Below are 19,302 nucleotides of genomic sequence, written 5' to 3' on the forward strand. Positions count from 1 at the left end.
AAATGGTAATGGCCATAAACAAAAGAAAAATCACAAAGGAAACTTAAACAATCAAATTGAAATGTGATTAAAAGCACCCAAGCCCCTGGAGTGCCCAAAATGTATGGAAGGACAGTGACTAAGGCAATTAGACTTTACCCTTTTGATTTTTTTTTTCTTGCGTCCCATATTTTTATGCTCTCTAATCTAAACTGGAACAGATTTTTAAAGATGTAAATAAGCTGCAAAAAGATTACACAACTTTAGCCCATTCCTTCTGTTCTTCAACCGAGGTATTTCACTAAAAGGGCAGCTTAAAAAGTACACTTTAAGAAGCTCCTGTTTAAAAAGCAAACTATAAATTTTATTGATTGAGGTTACAAAATGTGACACTGGTTGATGCAATCCTGCGATGTTCTCTTCAAATTACTCAGCAGTTTACTGATTCACTTGGTCAGATGTGTGGGGACTTGTTTGATCTCAGGATCATAACGCAGCCAGCCTATTGAGGGGCACAACTTCACACTTCAAAAACATTGAACAACAACTGAAGCAGTATAAAACCAATAAGTAATGACATTACAAGACATGATTTTATATTTTGTAGAGTTTGGTTGAAGAACTGAGTCCAGGATCTAGGAAGGTGCAGTGTTTCACAGCACTCATCTTCATCCTTTTAACATAACACTGGTTTCATAGGACAGTTACAAGATGGGGATTATGGACAGGGTCATACTTGTCAATTTGATACAGTTATAGACCAAACATAAGACGGCAATGTGTCTTGTAAATAAGTGGGCAGAATGAAAAATGGAATAGTTTATTAACTTTCAATCAAATGAAGAGCAGATATCTGCTCCCCTGCGTAGTCACAATATCATCAACATGTTTTTTGTATATATTTTAAATATTTCCATATTCAGTCTGTGGACAAGTGGCTATTTTTCTTCAATTTGTACTTACTTATTTTCATGGATTTGGGCCTCCTGTAATGTTGGTCACTGCCAACACAATGCACACCAGTTTTGTCCAGTGTGGAACATCAATACAGTACACACACACTCGCTGGCTGATAAACCGCAGGGGTATCCAAAACCCTCACTGAGCCAATACCAGAAAACAATGCTGCTGTCAAACACTGCTTATCGCACCCAACTCGACATGGCAGCGCAGTCTCTTCCAAAATGGCTCTCTTCCCCCTCCCCCCGCCCCCACTAAAGCCACATACATGCCATTCTCAGTCATATGCATCCTTTCCTCAGGCACACAACCCATTTACCTCAACCTGACTAATACTCTCGTACGTTTGCCCATTGTTATCTGCCTTCCCTCAAACAATACATTCCCAATGTTACCTGTCCTTCCAACAGTTTGCCTAGATGTGTTTAGTCATTTCCTCTCCCCAATAAGTGTACATTAATCTACTAGCTGTTGCAAACAGATTACATTCCTTCCTCCTCCCCCCCCCCCCCCCCCCACCAATTCTATAGAGACACACAAAGTCTTCCTATGCGATTCATACTCTTACTGTGAGCAGGTAAAACTCACACCGTCACCTGGGGTTTCCAACTGTGATTCATGTTTGCCAGCACATCATTGAACTGTGTCTCAAATCCCTTCCCTCCTCTATCAGGCACTCACGCGCTGATCGGGAAGAGTGAATAGAGCCATTAACCACTAATCATTCCCTGCAGGACAACAACCATATCGCCCACTCCCAGTGTGCACCATTCTACTCTGCACCCATCCTATTTTGTGATGGAAAATTCCTTTTATGTTCTTTATTGCTGGTGATGGGGGTGTTTAAACCTAGGAACTGTGCTTCAACCCAATAGCCTCTCATGCACACCCTCCTTCACCCACATCATGTGATGGTCAGAGGCTCGGGTGGATCCCGAACCACTCTCGCTGTGTGGGTTCCTGTGTAGGGTCTCACCGAGCTTACCACGAAGAATCCTGGATCTATACAAATAAAACCTCTACTGGTCTTGCTGTCTGGAGCTCTAGATCCTGGAATATCTGATGCAATCACTCAAGCTTTAACCATCACATACATACACAACAAAACGATGAGCAGGATCTAAAAGAAATTCAGGAACTGCGTAGAATTCCTTGAAAATGATGTGCTTATACCCAGCGTCAATGGCTCTCAACACTGCATGGCAATACAGAGCTGTGTAGAATCCCTCAGAGCTAATCCTGCTGTCAAGGAACTTAAACATATCGCTCCCTTTAGTTTAATGTTAGGGGCTCCATGGATTATGGATCAGGACTCATTCCTTCTGCCGAATAGTCCGATTTGTCTTGGGGGGGGGGGGGGGGGGGGGGTTCCCTAAAGCATTTGTTCAGTAACTATGTTTACCTTCTCGGAATGGTGTGCTTCAACTGTCAAAACAATTATTCCACAGTAAGCCCTGTGCCTCAAAGAGCAGAGTGAAGGACACTCGGGGGTTTCTCACCTCCGATATTTGACCCACCGGGTGAACACCAGACAATGCTGCAAATCTTCCCTGCCCATATTATGTCTCACAAATTTCAAACACAGGCCGGTAATTTGGGTTGTCTGATGGCGTTAGGGCAATTGAAGATGCATCATAGTGAACAACAGCAAATTCCTACCACGTACTTACAGCCTAAATAAGTAACACTACCAAGAGACAAAGTCAAATCTTTTCAGACGACAGTTGGTCTTATCCCATTTCCTGTTTCCCCAGCGTTTGGTCTTGTCGCATGGCCTTGGTGGGGGAATGCTTCCTCCTGGTATTCACAGTGTTACTCCTGTGAATTTTGGTTACGCCAACTCAATAGCACTACCAAGACCAGATGTTGTAGAAAATAAAGAGTAATATTGCTTGACACAGTCAGCTCAAGCATAGAACGATGGGTATTTATTAACAAAAGAAAATCACATTCAGTGTTCTCTGGTCCAGTAAAAAGGGTTCTTCTTTTGGGAATCAAAAAGTATTAAGAAATGAGTGTGGATCTCAAAATCTCTTCACAGGTTTCTTCAGTGGCCTTAGTAGGTCCAGTAAAAGGTGAAGACATGTATTTTCCGTTGTTCAGGTTGAAGCCAGGTTATCACCATTTCCAACAGGCCAGGTCTTCCAATATTTGTATAAAATGGTTTTGCGCTCTTCAAGTTAATTTCTTTCCTGAACAAAGACAGTTTCCTGAGGGCACAGCCCAGCTTCCTGCAGTGTGATTTCATAGTCCAAGTGGGAAAGCTTTCTGCGTGGAAAATTGGTAACCAGCTCAAACCGCTCATTTGGATATCCCTTCGACTGGATGTGTTTGACCAGAGCCTGGGGCAGAAAAATAGAAAAATAGGGTTACAGAGCTTCAGGAGAACCTTGCAGCCACAGTGCAGCTCTACAGCCAGTCTCTACAAACGTCACTCATAGCTGCTTTGTGCAAGTTAATCCTGAATTCTACATCATGATGGTGGCACAGTGGTTAGCACTGCTGCCTCACAGTGCCAGGGACACGGGTTTGGTTCCAACCTTGGGTGACTGTGTGGAGTTTGCACTTTCTCCCCGTGTCTGTGTGGGTTTCCTCCGGGTGCTCTGGTTTCCTCCCACAGTCCAAAGATGTGGTTAGGTGGATTGACCGTGTTAAAGTTGTCCTTTAGTACCCAAAGATGTGCAGGTTAGGTGCGGATAGGGAGGGGGAGTGGGCCGAGGTAGGTGCTCACTCGATGGGCCAAATGGCCTCCTTCAGCTCAGTAGGGGTTCTATGAACTTGATGTCACCCCAAAAGGGCATCTAGTATACCCCTTCCCGATGATGTGTTAGCCGGAAACTCTGTGTAGGGACTTGGTTACTATATTAGTGTCTACTGTCCTGTAACTCAATGGCTACCCAAAGATGTACAAATGAACGTATAAACACTGTAGTCAACTACATGGCCACTATGTAACTCTCATCATTGAGCACACAATCAACAATCAAGAGTGATGCTACCATTATGCTACAGGATTGATCATTTTAGTTTTGGTATGGTGTTCTTCACGAAAGACTAGAGTTTACCTTTCAGATTAGCTTCATTGTCAAATGAAATTGGCATCACTTTTAAGGAAAAAAGTTGATCTACAATCCCTTACAGCTCCCATTTATCCCAAATCACAGACTTTCAATGATTGGAATGATTCAACTGAAAGGTTGGGTCAGAGAAGAATGTTTTCATGAAATATTTCATTCATCCAAATCAAAAGTCAGTTAGTCAGGAGGGTAGGAATTTTGCACTGGGTGCATGAAGAATGAAGTTACAGAGTATTAGATCACCTTCTATAGGTGTGGGCTTGCTCGTTCTTTAAAAGGAATTCAACCATTACAGACAAGCGATTGGATGACTGCCCAAATGGACTGGGGCTGGGCAGATGATGGTGATAAACACATAATTATCTTTTAATATATGGCTGTTTAACAGCTATGCCATTAGGGTCCATCCCTCCTCAACTACTGCTGTTTACAAGATGTTGGTCCAAAGAGTTCCGCATATAAAATATTAAAATTAAGGTGGCACGGTGGTGCAGTGGTTAGCACTGCTGCCTCATGCCGCCGAAGACCCAGGTCAACCCAAAAAGATGTGCAGGGTAGGTGAATTGGCCACACTAAATTGCCCCTTAATTCGAAACTCTAAAATTGAGTATTCTAAATTTAATGTAAAAAATTAAACTTATGACTGCATCAAATCAACAATAATGATAGATAAGAGGGGCCTTTGTTCATGGACACTGTTCAATTCCCAAGTTTCATCAATCCTTCAATCGTCGAATAAAATGAATGACCAAAACAGTCCAGTGTTTGCAATTCTTTCCTACATCTTGTGTTGGGACATTGTTATTAATCTGTTGGCTGCAGGAGATCTGCATGAAATGAATGAGTTTGAGCAATCTCACCTAAATCCAATAGATCCTGTGCCAGGAATATAAAAGAGCCCCTATCTCATGTTATGGGAATGTTAGGATTCTGCCTTCTTACAATAAATTACAGGTACACTTGAAGTGCACAATCAGCATTTCTCCTGTAAGCGAGGGACCCTGGACATATTAAACGTATTGATACCACACTTTGTTCAATATGCGCCAGTGATTTGCCAGCTTTTTTCATTCATTCACAGGATATAGGCATCACTGGCAAGGCCAGCATTTATTATCCATTCCTAATTGCCCTTTTTTGTGAAATGGACCTCCAGTAACAGAACTGCAAGTTAAAGGTAAAATCGCCATAGATGATCCAGATGACCATAGGCTGCTTTTCCTTTTTGAGGGGGAGAGCTGACCAGTGGTGAGTTAACCCGAGAATCACCGCACCTCAGGCGAAGGACAAGGTTGAGAAGACCTTCATGAATAACCTCAGCCAGTACAGGAATTGAACCCACGCTGCTGGCTTTGTCCTGCGTCACAAACTAGCCCACCGAGCTAAACTGGTCCCCACTTAATAGAACTGTAAATTAGTAGAACAAAAACAATATACTTTGGTGCTGGAAATCCGAAATAAAAAATACAAAAACTGCTTAAAATACTCAGCAGGTCAGACAGAGAAACAAAAAATCATATGATCATTTATCAGAACTGGGAAAGTTAGAAGTTAAAACGAGGGGAAGAGTGGGACAAAGATGAAAAAGGTATAGTAAGGGTCTGACACATATAAGGTTAGATGTAGGGCTGAGTATAATACCGCCCACACAGTGATCCCAGAAGACACATGGCCCAGACCCAAGGGTCAGTGTGGTGTAGAGACGTCTGTAGACCCAAGCATGGAGCCTGCTCCTAGCCTGTACTCTTTACAGCACATGTACAAATAGGTGTAGTAGTCAATAAGAGTTACTGTTAACGAACAGAGGGATACAGAGTCTGCTTTAAGACATAGCTATCTGTAACCAACACTCTACAACAAAAGGGATAGGACGGAAGACAGAGATTAAATTACAAAAAGATTGATGGTGCAAGGCCAAAGGGAATGGTAATGGGACAAGTAAAGAAACAAAAGATGTGTCTGGAGGAGGTGTGAATGGCAGAATGGGGAATAGTCCGAAAGGAGAAACGAGAGAAAAATTAATTTTAAAAACCAGAATGGCAAAGAAAAAGGAAACAAAATGGGGGAAGGAGCAAGGATCTGAAATTGTTGAAACAGTACTTTAGTCATGTGCAACATGAAAAAGTTCTCGAGGCAAATTTGTCCAATAAATGTCCAGCTGGGTGTTGTTCTACGTATCAAGTAGACACAGTATGAATATTTCAACACCCCCACTATTCTGGTTTGCAGTGATCATAGCTGCAGTGGTTCCCCCTGGTTTCACTGCAGAATTGATCATTTGTGCTTGCAGGATGAACAAATATGGAAAGCGCTCTTCTGATCTCTATAGCCTCACTAAGTTTTAAAAAAATATAAACTTAGTGTACCCAATTCATTTTTTCTAATTAAGTGGCAATTTAGCGAGGCAAATCCACCTACTCTGCACATCTTTGGGTTGTGGGGGTGAAACCCACACAAACACGGGGAGAATGTGCAAACTCCACACGGACAGTGACCCAGAGCCGGGATTGAACCTGGGACCTCGGCGCCGTGAGGCAGCAGTGCTAACCACTGTGCCACCGTGCTGCCCTATAGCCTCACAAAGTTATGTATTATTTAGTCAGCTTGCAACCTTTGTCCCAATGTAATTTCTAACAAGCAGACAGAGCCAAATAGAAGAGGTTGTAGCTCACCTACACAAGATGTTTTATTATATTCGTGGAATACGAATGATAAGATGGTCTTGTGACCAAACCATCACATTTCCACCAACCGATCTCAGTCTGCACTTCTCCAGTTCATCACTGTAAAGATCTATGGCTGCAGTAGATCAGAGTAGTTGGTCAAGTGCCTAAAATATTTTCTGGTTCAGCTAGTATAAATATTCTACTCCATTTTCCTATTTCCCCTAAACTCCAGGAAGTTGGCATAGTAATTACTGACCAGTAGTTTTGCTTGAGCTGGGAGTGCAATCTGTTCCCTTTGTCCATTTGGATATCGCAGCATCAGGCTAGCCTTTGGTCCTGTTTCAAGACGACAACAACATACAAGGTGACATTATATTCATTATCCACATCAGTTAGTACAGTGCCAGCTTATTTGTGTATTCTTCATTCAGCCAGCAATAAATTACACTATCCGCTTCTTCCCAGGTGTTAAGTATGCTTAGGGAACAGGTGCAATTTGATAGGAAACCTGACAGTCAATACAGAACTGTTGATCTAGCCCTCCTTTCAAATCTGAATGTGTCCTTTAATATACTAGACTTCAAGAAAAGCAACTTTTAGGCACGAGAAACTGCTGAAAAATCAGTGGAAGTTCAACTCTGCTGCCAGAAAGGCAAATTAGTGCAAGATGCACACTTAACGAAGGCGAGGATGAGCCGGCTGTTTAAGGGGGTGGAGGACAGCTCTGAACGGCGTGGGTGGGGCCCAGCTAATAATGTTCATATATTCTGGTCCAGCCCGAAGTTGGAGAAATTTTGAGATCGCTTTTTAGCAACATGTCACGTCCTGCACGTGGATTTGAGGCCTGGTCCCCTGGAGGCCATATTTGGGGTGTCAGACCTGTCGGAGTTGCAGATGGATGCAAGGCAGATGTTTTAACCTTAACCTCATTGATCGCTCGCAGTCAAGTTCTGTTGGGGTGGAGGCCAGCTTCTCCCCGCTGTGGCTGGGGGATCTAATGGAGTTCCTGTGCTTGGACAAGGTGACATTTGCTCTGAGAGGGGCAGATGAGGGGTTCCACAAGAGATGGGATTTGTTTACCTTACACTTTGGGGATTTGGTTATCGTCAAGGGTGGTGGGGTGCGACTTGGGTTGGGGGGTGAAGCTTGTGTTTATTTTTTGTAAAAATGTTGAAAACTGGAATAAAAATATATATTTTTTAATTAATGCAAGGTCGCGGTTGCTACAGATTCATCACAATTAAGGTCAACAGGCTAGCATTTCTTGGGCCTGCACCAGTCTAGTTAATGGAGTTTAATTGGGGCATTACTTTGGTTGTTCCAAGTATCTTTTGTCAACCTTTTTTATCCATCTGGGAATAAAGAACCAATACTGACTATTTACTTCGCAAGTTTGTCATTCTTTAAAATAGGAATCATTCATCACAAGCCACACAGATGTCCTGGTTAGCAGCAATGAATCTGTTATACATCTGTTATACATGATCACAAACATGGCCCACCCTCCCTCAATACCAATGCACTTTTCGCAGAAGGAAAGCAACAGATATCCCGCATAAATCCACATCCAGTAATAATATAACGAATTAGATTTCTCAATAAAATTGTTTGTCTCTTTGCAGACAAAAAAAGTTGGAAAACATAAAAAAAAACCTTGGTTTACCCAGAACTTGAACAAGAAATAAGTCAGAGTTATGATTCATGGTGAGATGTTTATAGCTATTTATAATCAAGAGTTTAAGAGGTCTTGCATTCTGAAGTGAGATGTTCTACTTTTTGGAAATTACCACTAAGATGCTTTGCCTCCATCCATCCATCATGGGAAGGCAGTGGTGTAATGGTATTGTCACTAGACCAGTTAAGCAGGGACCCAGAGTAATGCTCTGGGGACCCAGGTTCAAATCCTGCCACTGCAGATGGTGAAATTATGAATTCAATTAAACAAAAATCTGGAATTAAAAATCTAATGATGGTCATGAAGTCATTGTCGATTGTCATAAAAACCTATCTGTTTCATTGGGTGGCATGGTAGCACAGTGGTTAGCACTGTCGCTTCACAGCTCCAGGGTCCCAGGTTTGATTCCCGGCTTGGGTCACTGTCTGTGCGGAATCTGCACGTTCTATTCATGTCTGCGTGGGCTTCCTCTGGGTGCTCTGGTTTCCTCCCATGGTCCAAAGATGTGCAGGATAGGTAGATTGGCCACGCTAAATTGCCCTTAAGTGTCTAAAAACAAAAGTTAGGTGGGATTACTGGGTGACGGGGGTCGGATGGAGGTGTGGCCTTAAGTAGGGTGTTCTTTCCAAGAGCTTGTGCAGACTCGATGGGCCGAATGGCCACCTTCTGCATTGTAAAATCTATGATTCTATGATTAATGTCCTTTAGGGAAGGAAACACCCACACCTGGTCTGGCCTACATGTGACTCCAGACAGCAATGTGGTTGACTCTTAACTGCCCCCTCAAGGGAAATTAGGGATGGGCAATAAATGCTGACACAGCCTGCGACATTCATGTCCCATGAATGAATTAAAAAAGCACACACTAACATACTATGTTTCAACCATCAAAATAATTTTTATTTCACTTGTCTTCAGAAGCATGGTCTATGATCCTACATTCTGCATTCTGGACAAGGAAAAGCAACTTTTATTTCAGATATAACTATTTAAAAATGCCTGACGATAGAAACACCTTCATTTATAATCCTGTTATCCAGCAACTGGTTGTAAAGGTTGGTATTTTACAGGATTTACCTATGAGCATAAGCACGAACAGGGATTCACAAAAAGCAGAACAAATCCAACCTGGCCAATTACGGCCCCATCAGTTTATTCTCAATCATCAGAAAAGTGCAGGAAGGGGTCTCTGACGGTGCTATAATGCAGCACTCAGCTCACTTATGCTCAGTTTGGCTTTCACCAAGGCCACTCAGCCAAAGATCTCATTACAGCCTTGGTCCAAACACGGACAAAAGAGATAAACTCCAGAGGGAAGGTGAGAGTGCTCTTGATTCAAGGCCAAGGCCATTTGACCAAGTGTGGCATCAAGGAGCCTTAGCAAAACTCAAGTCAATGGAAATCAGGGAGAAAACTCAATGTTGGAGGTTGGAGTCAAATCTAGCATAAAGTTGTGGTTGGTGAAGGTCAATTATCTCAGTCCCAGGCCATCGCTGCAGGAGTTCCTCAGGGTAGTGCCTAGGCTCAACCATCTTCAGCTGCTTCATAAAGGCGGAAGTGGGGATGTTCACTGGTGATTGCACAATGTTCAGCACCATTCGTGACTCCTCAGATACTGAGGTAGTCCACGTCGAAATGCAGCAAGACCTGGATGCCATTCAGGTATACCACACAAGTGTCAGACAACGACCATCTCCAACAAAAGAATATCTAACCATCTCCTTATGATATTCAATGGTCTTACCATCGCTCGATCCTCCATTATCAATATCCTGGGGTTACCACTGACCTGAAACTGAACTAGCCATATAAATACTGGGGCTACAAGGGGAGGTCAGAGACTAGGAATTCTGCAGCAAGTAAATTCACCTCCTGACTCCCCAAAGTCTGTCCACAAGGCAAAAGTCAGGAGTGTGACGGAATACTCTCCACTGGATGAGTGCAGCACCAACAGCAAAAGTAGCTCGACACCATCAAGGCCAAAGCAGCCCGCTTGATCTGCGTCCCATCCATCAACCTAAACATTCACTACTCACTCCACCATGAGAACAGTGGCAGCCGTGAGTACCATCTACAAGATGCAGTGATGCAAATCACCAAAGTTTCCTCCACCACCTAGAAGGACAAGAGCAGGCACACGGTACACCACCATCTGAAAGTTGCCCTTCAAGCCACACACCATCCTGATTTAGAAATATATCAAATTTCCTTCACTGTCACTGGGTCAAATCCCTGGGACTCCCTTCCGAACAGTGCTGTAGGTATACCTATGCCACATGAACTTCAGCGGTTCATGGCAGCAGCTCACCACCACCTTCTCAAGGCCAATTAGGAACGGTCAAAAAATGCTGGCCTAGCCAGAGATGTCCACATCCGGTGAAAGAATTACAAAAATGCCACGCCTTGCCATTTTTGAGTCATTGAGGATTCGTTCAAATATTGTTTTCATTTTCATATCAAAATCAATTCACTGAGTTTCTAGTGATGTTTGCTGTCTTTAGACAGGACTTGATTTCTTCATGCTATTGAAAGGGACAATATCACAGCGCTGAGGACACAGGTTCGATCCCAGCCCCGGGTCACTATCTGTGTGGAGTTTGCACATTCTCCCTGTGTCTGGTGGGTCTCGCCCCCACAACCCAAAGATGTACAAGGTAGGTGAATTGGCCATGCTAAATTGACCCTCAATTGGAAAATAAAGAATTGGGTACTTTAAATTTATTTTAAAAAAGGGACAATATCTCAAGCTGCCCTGATCCCACACACTTTAGTAATATTTGATGTAAGGGAGGGAGTTAAAGTGCTTGCAATGTTGATGATGGCTAACAGAGGTAGACATTCCCCTTGCTATTTTCTGCATAATCCTCAAGAATGTCAACATTCCCTATTGGGCTTTGTTTTGGCCAATTCCGGATCGTGCATCAGAAAGATCTGGCAGGCACGGTGGTCGATCTGGCAGGCAGGGTGGTCAATCTGCAGTCAGTTGTCACAAAGGTCACTATGAGAGGCCATTCACCCCACCCCATATGCAAATTATGATCAACTCCTCTTGTGTAACTACACAATTCTTGCCCAGTAGGCCATTTCATCGTTGAATCATTGGTAAAAAAAAGTGCTTCTTAACAGCAATTCTGAACTTGGACTTTTATATCCAAGCCCTACAATTGTCAAAGTAGGAACTGGATTAATCTTTTCTATCTCAATTGGCAATGCACACTTTTATATCGACTCTTACTTGCTTAATCTCAAGAAGCATTTGAAATTTTCCAGACATATTCAGATGTCCATGCACATTTCCAGGATAAAACCTTATTTCTTGTTGAATTAAAGGTGTGACTAAAGGTGGACTCCTCACAAATCACTCAAAATGCTTTATGAAAAGTTTTCTTTCACTTCTTTTCCTCAGCAATTGTCCAAAATAAAGGTGCAAATAAAATAAGAATTTTAAAGCAATACAAATTTCACAAACCATAATTACATTTAGTCGTTTGGTAGTACAGAACTTGAGTATTGAGTATTGCTGAAAAAGAGAGTTTTTGTCAAATCTTTTCATCTTGCACTCCATCAGGACAGTTTGCAAGAATACCAAATGTAAAGGGAACAACAATTTATAATGTATGAAAAGACAGTGCTGATTGGTTGGCATCTGGACTATGATAGAAGCATTGTCATGGAGAATTTGCAGGTTAATGGTCACTTACAGTTAACTGCCAAGCATTGTTCGTAATTTAAACCAAGCAGCTTGACTTTGATTGGTCAAGGCATTGCCCTGAGGAATGAACCAGCGAATGGCTGTTATAGCTGGAACAGGCGCAATCTGTACAAGTTCTTTCTGACTGTAAAGATGTGTGTATCCTGACAAGTGCAAGATAAAAAGCTTTGACAAAAAATTTCTCTATTTTCAGCAATGATCCATTATATTGTCCTTATCATAGAACAGTACAGCACAGAACAGGCCCTTCGGCCCTCAATGTTGTGCTGAGCGTTGTCCGAAACCAAGATCAAGCTATCTTGTTCCTCTTGACAAGACATTCAACCTCTTTTGTGAACCATGGTTCCCTCACACAGCCATTTCCTCCCTGTCTGACAGGGACATACCTATCAAGGACACACAGTATTTGTTCCTTGAACAAGCTCCACTTTTCATTTGTGCCTTTCCCTGACAGTTTCTGTTCCCATCTTATGCTCCCTAATTCTTGCCTAATGGCATCATAATTACCCCGCCCCCAATTATAAACCTTGCCCTGCCGTACGGCCCTATCCCTCTCCATAGCAATAGTGAAAGACATCAAATTGTGGTCACTAAGGTCATCCAGGAATAAAACTTCACCTTAAACAACTTTCAAATCGCGTCCCTCTCCCACCAAATTCACAAGTGGAGGATGGATTTAAAAACAGTGGCTCTCTCCCTCCACCCTCTCTTTGTCTCTCTCTCCCTCCACCCTCTCTTTCTCTCTCTCTCCCTCCACCCTCTCTTTGTCTCTCTCTCTCTCCCTCCACCCTCTCTTTGTCTCTCTCTCCCTCCACCCTCTCTTTGTCTCTCTCTCTCCCTCCCTCCCTCCACCCTCTCTTTGCCTTTGTCTCTCTCTCTCTCTCTCTCTCGAGTCCAGATTTAGGAACTTTTAATTCAAAAATTCAACAGTATATTACTGACCTTGAACCATTCCTTTGGTCACTGTTACAATTATCTGTGGGCAGAGGTCCTGGGCAGGGTTAATTCCTCTTCATCATGTGCCAGGCTCAGTCTAATTCAATTTAAGGTGGTTCGCCGGGCACACATGACGGCAGCGAGATTGAGCAGGTTTTTTGGGGTAGAAGACAGTTGTATGAGACGCAAGGGCAGCCCTGCAAACCATGTCCACATGTTTTGGGCATGCCCGGAGCTTGGAGAGTTCTGGCAAGGGTTCGTGAGGGCAATGTCCAAGGTGCTTAACACAAGGGTGGTGCCGAGTCCAGAGATAGCGATCTTTGGAGTGTCAGAAGACCCAGGAGTTCAGGGGGCGAAAGAGGCCGACGTCTTGGCCTTTGCCTCCCTAGTAGACCGGAGATGGATTTTATTAATGTGGAGGGACTCGAAGCCCCTGAGTGTAGAGACTTGGGTTAACGACATGGCTGGGTTTCTCAGCCTCGAGAAAATAAAGTTTGCCTTAAGAGGGTCTACGCTACGGTTCTCTCGGAGGTGGCAGCCGTTTGTCGGCTTTCTCGGGGAAAATTAAAATAGCTGCAGTAGCGATCCGTACGGGGGGGGGGGGGGGGGGGGGGGTGAGTGCTTCATTGGGATGGTGTGGGAAGACTGGGTCGCGTGGGGTAATGTCTGTTTAAGTGTTATTGTATATTCTCTTTTTACATTAAAAATACATTATATTGTCCTTTATATTTGATGTATTAATGAATTTACTTCAGTACCAGCCCAACTTAAACGCCTGAGCTCCAATTGAAGATTTTTCCATCAACAATGATAGGGATTTCAATCTAGTGTATTCTGACTGAGCATATTAGTTTGCAGAATTTTCTGACATGCAATCTGTATGAACAGGAGTTGGAGAAGTAGTGTGTCCTAACATTGTGAGAATGAGATTTTCTTTGTTCTAAAACTTACAAAAATATAGATTTTATTCCAAACACAGTCAACAAATCACAATCATCCAATAAAAAGTCAAATTACGTACAGTTTGTAATTTTTCCCAATTTCCCCCCTTAACAAACAACACCACCCCCACCCCTTAACCCTGGCGACAAACAGATCCTTACATGGAGACGGAAACAGCCCCCATCTGACATAAAACCCCTCCTCTGACCCTCGAAGGGTGAACTTAATCTTTTCCAGCTGTAGGAACTCCCCCATATCTTCCAAACACGTCAACACCCTCGGTGGCGTCGCCAACCTCCACCCCAATAGGATTTGCTGCAATTAGTTGAGAAGGCACAACAACCGCTGCCTCGCCTCCAGCAGCTTAAAGACCCCAAAAATCACCAATCACCATTTTCACCTCCAAATTCTCCAACAATGTTGTAAAGAGCAAGATCAAGAACCCCCCAAAGCTTCAGGCAAGACCAAAACATGTGGTTATGATCCTCAGGCCCCCCTACGCACCTCTCACATTTATCCTCTACCTCAGGGAAGAACCTGCTCATACAAGCCCGTGTTATATGTACCCTATGAATCACCTTAAACTGTATTAAGCTCATCCTGACACAGGATGATGTTGCGTTTACCCTGAGCATAAACTCACTCAAGCACCCCATCCCCCAAGGCCCCCCTTCACAACTTCTCACCCCACTTTCATCTTATCTCCTCCACCGGTGCCTTCTCCATTTCCACCAACCGTCCATAGATATCCCAATCCTCCCTTCCCCCAGCTTGTCCTTTGTTGACATGTGCATGTACCTAAATGCACTCGTCCTCGACAACTGGGACCTTTCCTTTTTTTTTAAAGATAAATTTAAAGTACCCAATTCATTTTTTGCCCAATTAAGGGGCAATTTAGCGTGGCCAATCCACCTATCCTACACACCTTTGGGTTGTGGGGTTGAGACACACGCAGACACGGGGAAAATGTACAAACTCCACATGAACAGTGACACAGGGCCGGGATCGAACCCGGGTCCTCAGTGCCATGAGGCAGCATTGCTAACCACTGCTCCACCTTGCTGCCCCTAACTGGGACCTTTCCTGCAATCTTCCAGTCTTGCGAACCTCCCCTTCAAGAACAAATTCCTTACCCGCCCTACCTCATCCCTTTGCCATCTCCTGTATCTCTCATCTTGCTGTTACAAACCTGTGATTCCCGCATAGCGGGGCCGGCGCCGACATCCCAACTCCAAAGCGCCGCCTCAGCTGGTTCCAGACCCTGAGAGACGATGCTACCGACAGGCTAACTGGGGAGAATGGGAAGCGGGCCGTCACCAGGGCTCTTAAGCGCACCCTTATACAAGAGGCCTTCTGCAGAGGGGACGATGGGTGGGGGGACTGCCCCTCTCAAAACTGTTACTATTACAAGGCAGCAAATGTGGAAAAGCTGCGGTGATGGGGGGACCCCCTCCCCCCCATCACCGCAGCTTTTCCACATTTGCCGCCCTGTAATAGTAACAGTTTTGAGAGGACCAGTCCCCCCACCCGTCGTCCCCTCTGCAGAAACAGCCTCCGAATCCTAGGCGACTTGTGCTTTCCCTCACACTTGCTATGGGGGGGAAAGAGTGACATATAGCAACCATACACAAGAAACGAACGCCAGCCTAAACCCAAATCGCCGCAGGATCTCAAAAAGTATCTCCATTCCACGCGCTCAAAAGCATTTTCCGCGGCCATTGAAATAATAACTTCCAGCGCTTTTCACTTGGATGGAATCATTACCACATTCAGCAGTCGCCTAATATTGGTCAATAACTGCCACCCCTTAACAAAAGCTGTCTGGTCGTTAGGACCACCTCTGGTACACACCAATTGCCTTGCCAGTACCGTAGCAAACAAATTCACGTCGGTATTTAAAAGGAGGTGGCCGTGTGGAGTTTGCACATTCACCTCGTGTTTGCGTGTGTTTCGCCCCCTAATGGTAATGGCCCAAGAGAAAATGAGCACGGCATTCTTAGCCTTCTATGCATGACGAAGCTGGTCCACCACCTTCCCTATCGTCATCAGATCAAAGATATGCAGGTCAGGTGGATCGGCCACGCTAAATTGCCCCTTAATTAGAAAAAATTTATTGGGTACTCTAAATTTATTTTTTTTAAATGGGAGACGGGCCTGTAAGACCCATGCTCCACTGAATCCTTATCCTTTTTCGGGATCAAAGAAATCGATGCCTTGCCAGCATGGCCAGCAACTCCCCCTACGAGTCATTATGTATAACACCAGGAGATGAGACGCCAACACTGACGAAAATTGTTCATAGAATTCCACTTGGAAACCATCCGGCCCTGTTGTCTGCCCCGGTTGCATCCTCCCAATGGACTCTACTGTCTCTTGCAGTCCCATTGGCACCTCTAATTCCTGTCCTTTCCTCCTCCCTACCTCTGGGAATTCCAGCCCATCTAAAAAATGCCCCATCTCAGTTTTGCCCCCCTGGGGCTCAGACCTGTACAGCCCCTGGTAGAAGGCTAAGGATGCCTCGCTCATTTTCTCTTGGGCCATTACCTGTGTCCCCACCCCCCACACCATTCTTCATCCCCCCCTCCCTATCCCTCACTTGTGCAATCTCCCCAATTGCCGCCTCAACTGATGGGCTAAATGATGGGAGGCACAATGGCACTGCTGCCTCACAGCGCCAGGGATCTGGGTTCAATTCCGGCCTTGGGTGACTGTGTGGAATTTGCACTTTCTTCTCATGTCTGCATACCAAAGATGTGCAGGATAGGTGGATTGGCCATGTTAATTTTTTTTTTGGTATTTTGAATTTCTTTTTATTTTTCCAATAAAGGGGTAATTTACCCTGATCATCTTTGGGTTGTGGGGCTGAGGCCCACGCAGACACTGCAAGAATGTGCAAACTCCCATGGACAGTGACCTAGGGCCGAGATCGAACCCGGGTCCTTGGCAGCGTGAGGCAGCAGGGCTAACCATGGCCATGTTAAAATTGACTTAGAGGTTAGGTGGGATTACTGAGATACATCAAGGGAGTGGGCCTAAGTAGGGTGCTCTTTCTGAAGATTGCTGCAGACTCAATGGGCCAAATGGCTTCCTTTTGCACTGTAAGGATTACATGATTCTATGAACATGCGGCTGGCCTTCTCCCCATACTCATGGAATATTCCCCATGCATGACAAAGCAGGCCCACCACCTACCCGGTCGTCATCAGATCAAATTCCCCTTGCAACTTCTTCTCTCTACTAACAACTCTCTGGTCAGGGACACTGAGTACCGTCAATCCACATCCACAATGGCATCAACCAACCGCTGTGTCTCCACCTTCCCAACCTTGTCCCTGTGAACCTTATAAGATACCACCTCTCCCCAAATGATGCCTTCAATGCCTCCCAAAAGTGGAGGGAGACACCTTTTTGGTTAAGCTCCACATAACCTCGGTGATAAAGGACTATCTTCGTGCAGAACCTCCCGTCCGCCAGCAGCGCTGAATCGAACCTCCACGAGGGTCTGAGCTCTGCCCGAGATCACAATCGTTGCCTATTCTGCTCCCTTCATCTCCGAATATTGATTTCCCCACCACAAAAAAATCTATCCAGAGTATACCCGACAACATGGGAGGAGGAGAAAAACTCCTCCCCCAGATGCCGAAACCGCCACGGATCTTCTTTCCCCCTCTGCCCCCACTATCAGCCGGTGCAAATCCTGTTCCCGGATGGATGACAGCATTCGCTTAACAAATTCCATGTCATCTCAGCTGGACATGTAGACATTCACTAGAACACCCTGCTCACCACCACATACCTCCCTCCTGGGCCCCGCACCTCATTTTCCACCACAAATTATGGAAAACTGTGACCCCCCTCTTACAACTTGGAATCAAACCCCAAATGGAACGTCAGCCCCACACACCTAGTCTGGTCTGTCATGTGAGAGTACCTTTAAGAAATGGATGTTTAAGCAATGTACATTTAAGAACTGGAGCAGCTCATATTACTGAAGTGATGTCAGAGGGTGGGGGGAGCTGAGCTGAGCTCACTTTTGCTTTTGGTTTCAGGTTTGAGGAGAAAGCTGGGAGTGTTTGCGTGTTTTGCAAAAAGCTGCAAGAAGAAAACACAGAACTGGTCTGTTGATGTCTGAAAATCCAAAGACTATAAGTATACTGAATGTAACCTCATGTCTGTTGTTAAAGGTGAAGTCTTTTGGAGGTTTGAAGGAACATTTTGAGGGATTATTTGAGGGATAGTGTTGTACTATTTTCGGGGTATCTTTGAAGTAAGGGGTGTTAAGTGATCCAATGTTTATTTAAAAGGTTAAGTTGAATTCATGGAATAAACATTGTTTTGTGTTTAAAAACCCACGTGTCCATAATTGTAATACCACACCTGGAGAACAAGCCGTGTGCTTCAAAAGCAACAATCCATTAAAGGGAGAGGTTGGTTGAACTCCATGATACATTTTGGGGTTCTGAAAACACCGCGCCCATAACAGGTCGTTGCCTGCAGGAAAACCATAGGCACCTTTAATCTTTTCAAATGTGTGAACATATAGGGCAGCACGGTATCACAGTGGTTAGCACTATTGCTTCACAGCACCAGGGTCCCAGGTTCGATTCCCGCTTGGGAGTCTGCACGTTCTCCCTGTATCTGCATGGGTTTCCTCCGGGCGCTCCGGTTTCCTCCCACAAGTCCTGAAAGACATGCTTGATAGGTGAATTGGACATTCTGAATTCTCCCTTAGTGTACCCGAACAGGCGCTGAGACAAATTTCTGATCTACCAGAGAGTCAAGGACTGTGGGGGAGGCTGCAGGCAGGAAAGCGGAGTACGGCCAAGATCAGCTCAGGCATAATCTTATTAAATGGCCAAGCTGGTTCTTGGGGCTAAAGGGCATACACCTGCTCGTATTTCTCATTATGCTTTCCTATTATGGAAACCACAGACAATGGAGAAAGAATTAACAGGGGTGCCTCAGTAGAAAATGGGCTGTTGGTGGGGGGTGACGATGACAGACAGGAATGTGTGTTCGGGAGAGGGACTAAGAGTTGAAACGGAGTCCACTAGTTTGAAAAATTCCTATGGCTCTCCAAGTCCCAATTTCCTGGATTTCCAAAGAATGGTACATTAAACTGGGTTGTGCACTTTGTTAGATATGCAGTCATTTATTAGTGAGTTTATAAATATTTGAACAAACAAAAAGTACCTCAAAAGTTTTTTTTTAAATTTGTTTATGGGATGCGGGTATCACTAGTATTTCTATTGCGTATCTCAAGGGCAGCAGACACATGGGCACACCACCATCTGGAAGTTTTCCTCAAAGTCACTCACCATCCTGATTTGGAAATATATCACTGTTCCTTCACCG

General features: G+C 44.4%; 1 protein-coding gene across 2 annotated transcripts in view; it reads right to left on the reverse strand.

Annotated features, from left to right (window-relative positions):
• Positions 1–318: 318 nt before the first annotated feature.
• Positions 319–19,302, reverse strand: part of ubxn7 (UBX domain protein 7) — a 114,160-nt gene continuing 95,176 nt past the window's right edge. For both annotated transcript variants that reach the window (XM_038815668.1, XM_038815669.1), the window contains exons 10-11: positions 6,939–7,018; positions 319–3,281 (exon numbers count right to left, since the gene is read on the reverse strand). In XM_038815668.1, coding sequence (XP_038671596.1) covers positions 3,120–3,281; positions 6,939–7,018 — 242 coding nt within the window. In that variant the 3' untranslated portion in view covers positions 319–3,119. The remainder of the gene's footprint in view (positions 3,282–6,938; positions 7,019–19,302) is intronic.

This window comes from Scyliorhinus canicula, chromosome 13 (assembly GCF_902713615.1).
Source record: "Scyliorhinus canicula chromosome 13, sScyCan1.1, whole genome shotgun sequence".
Taxonomy (NCBI): Eukaryota; Metazoa; Chordata; class Chondrichthyes; order Carcharhiniformes; family Scyliorhinidae; genus Scyliorhinus; species Scyliorhinus canicula.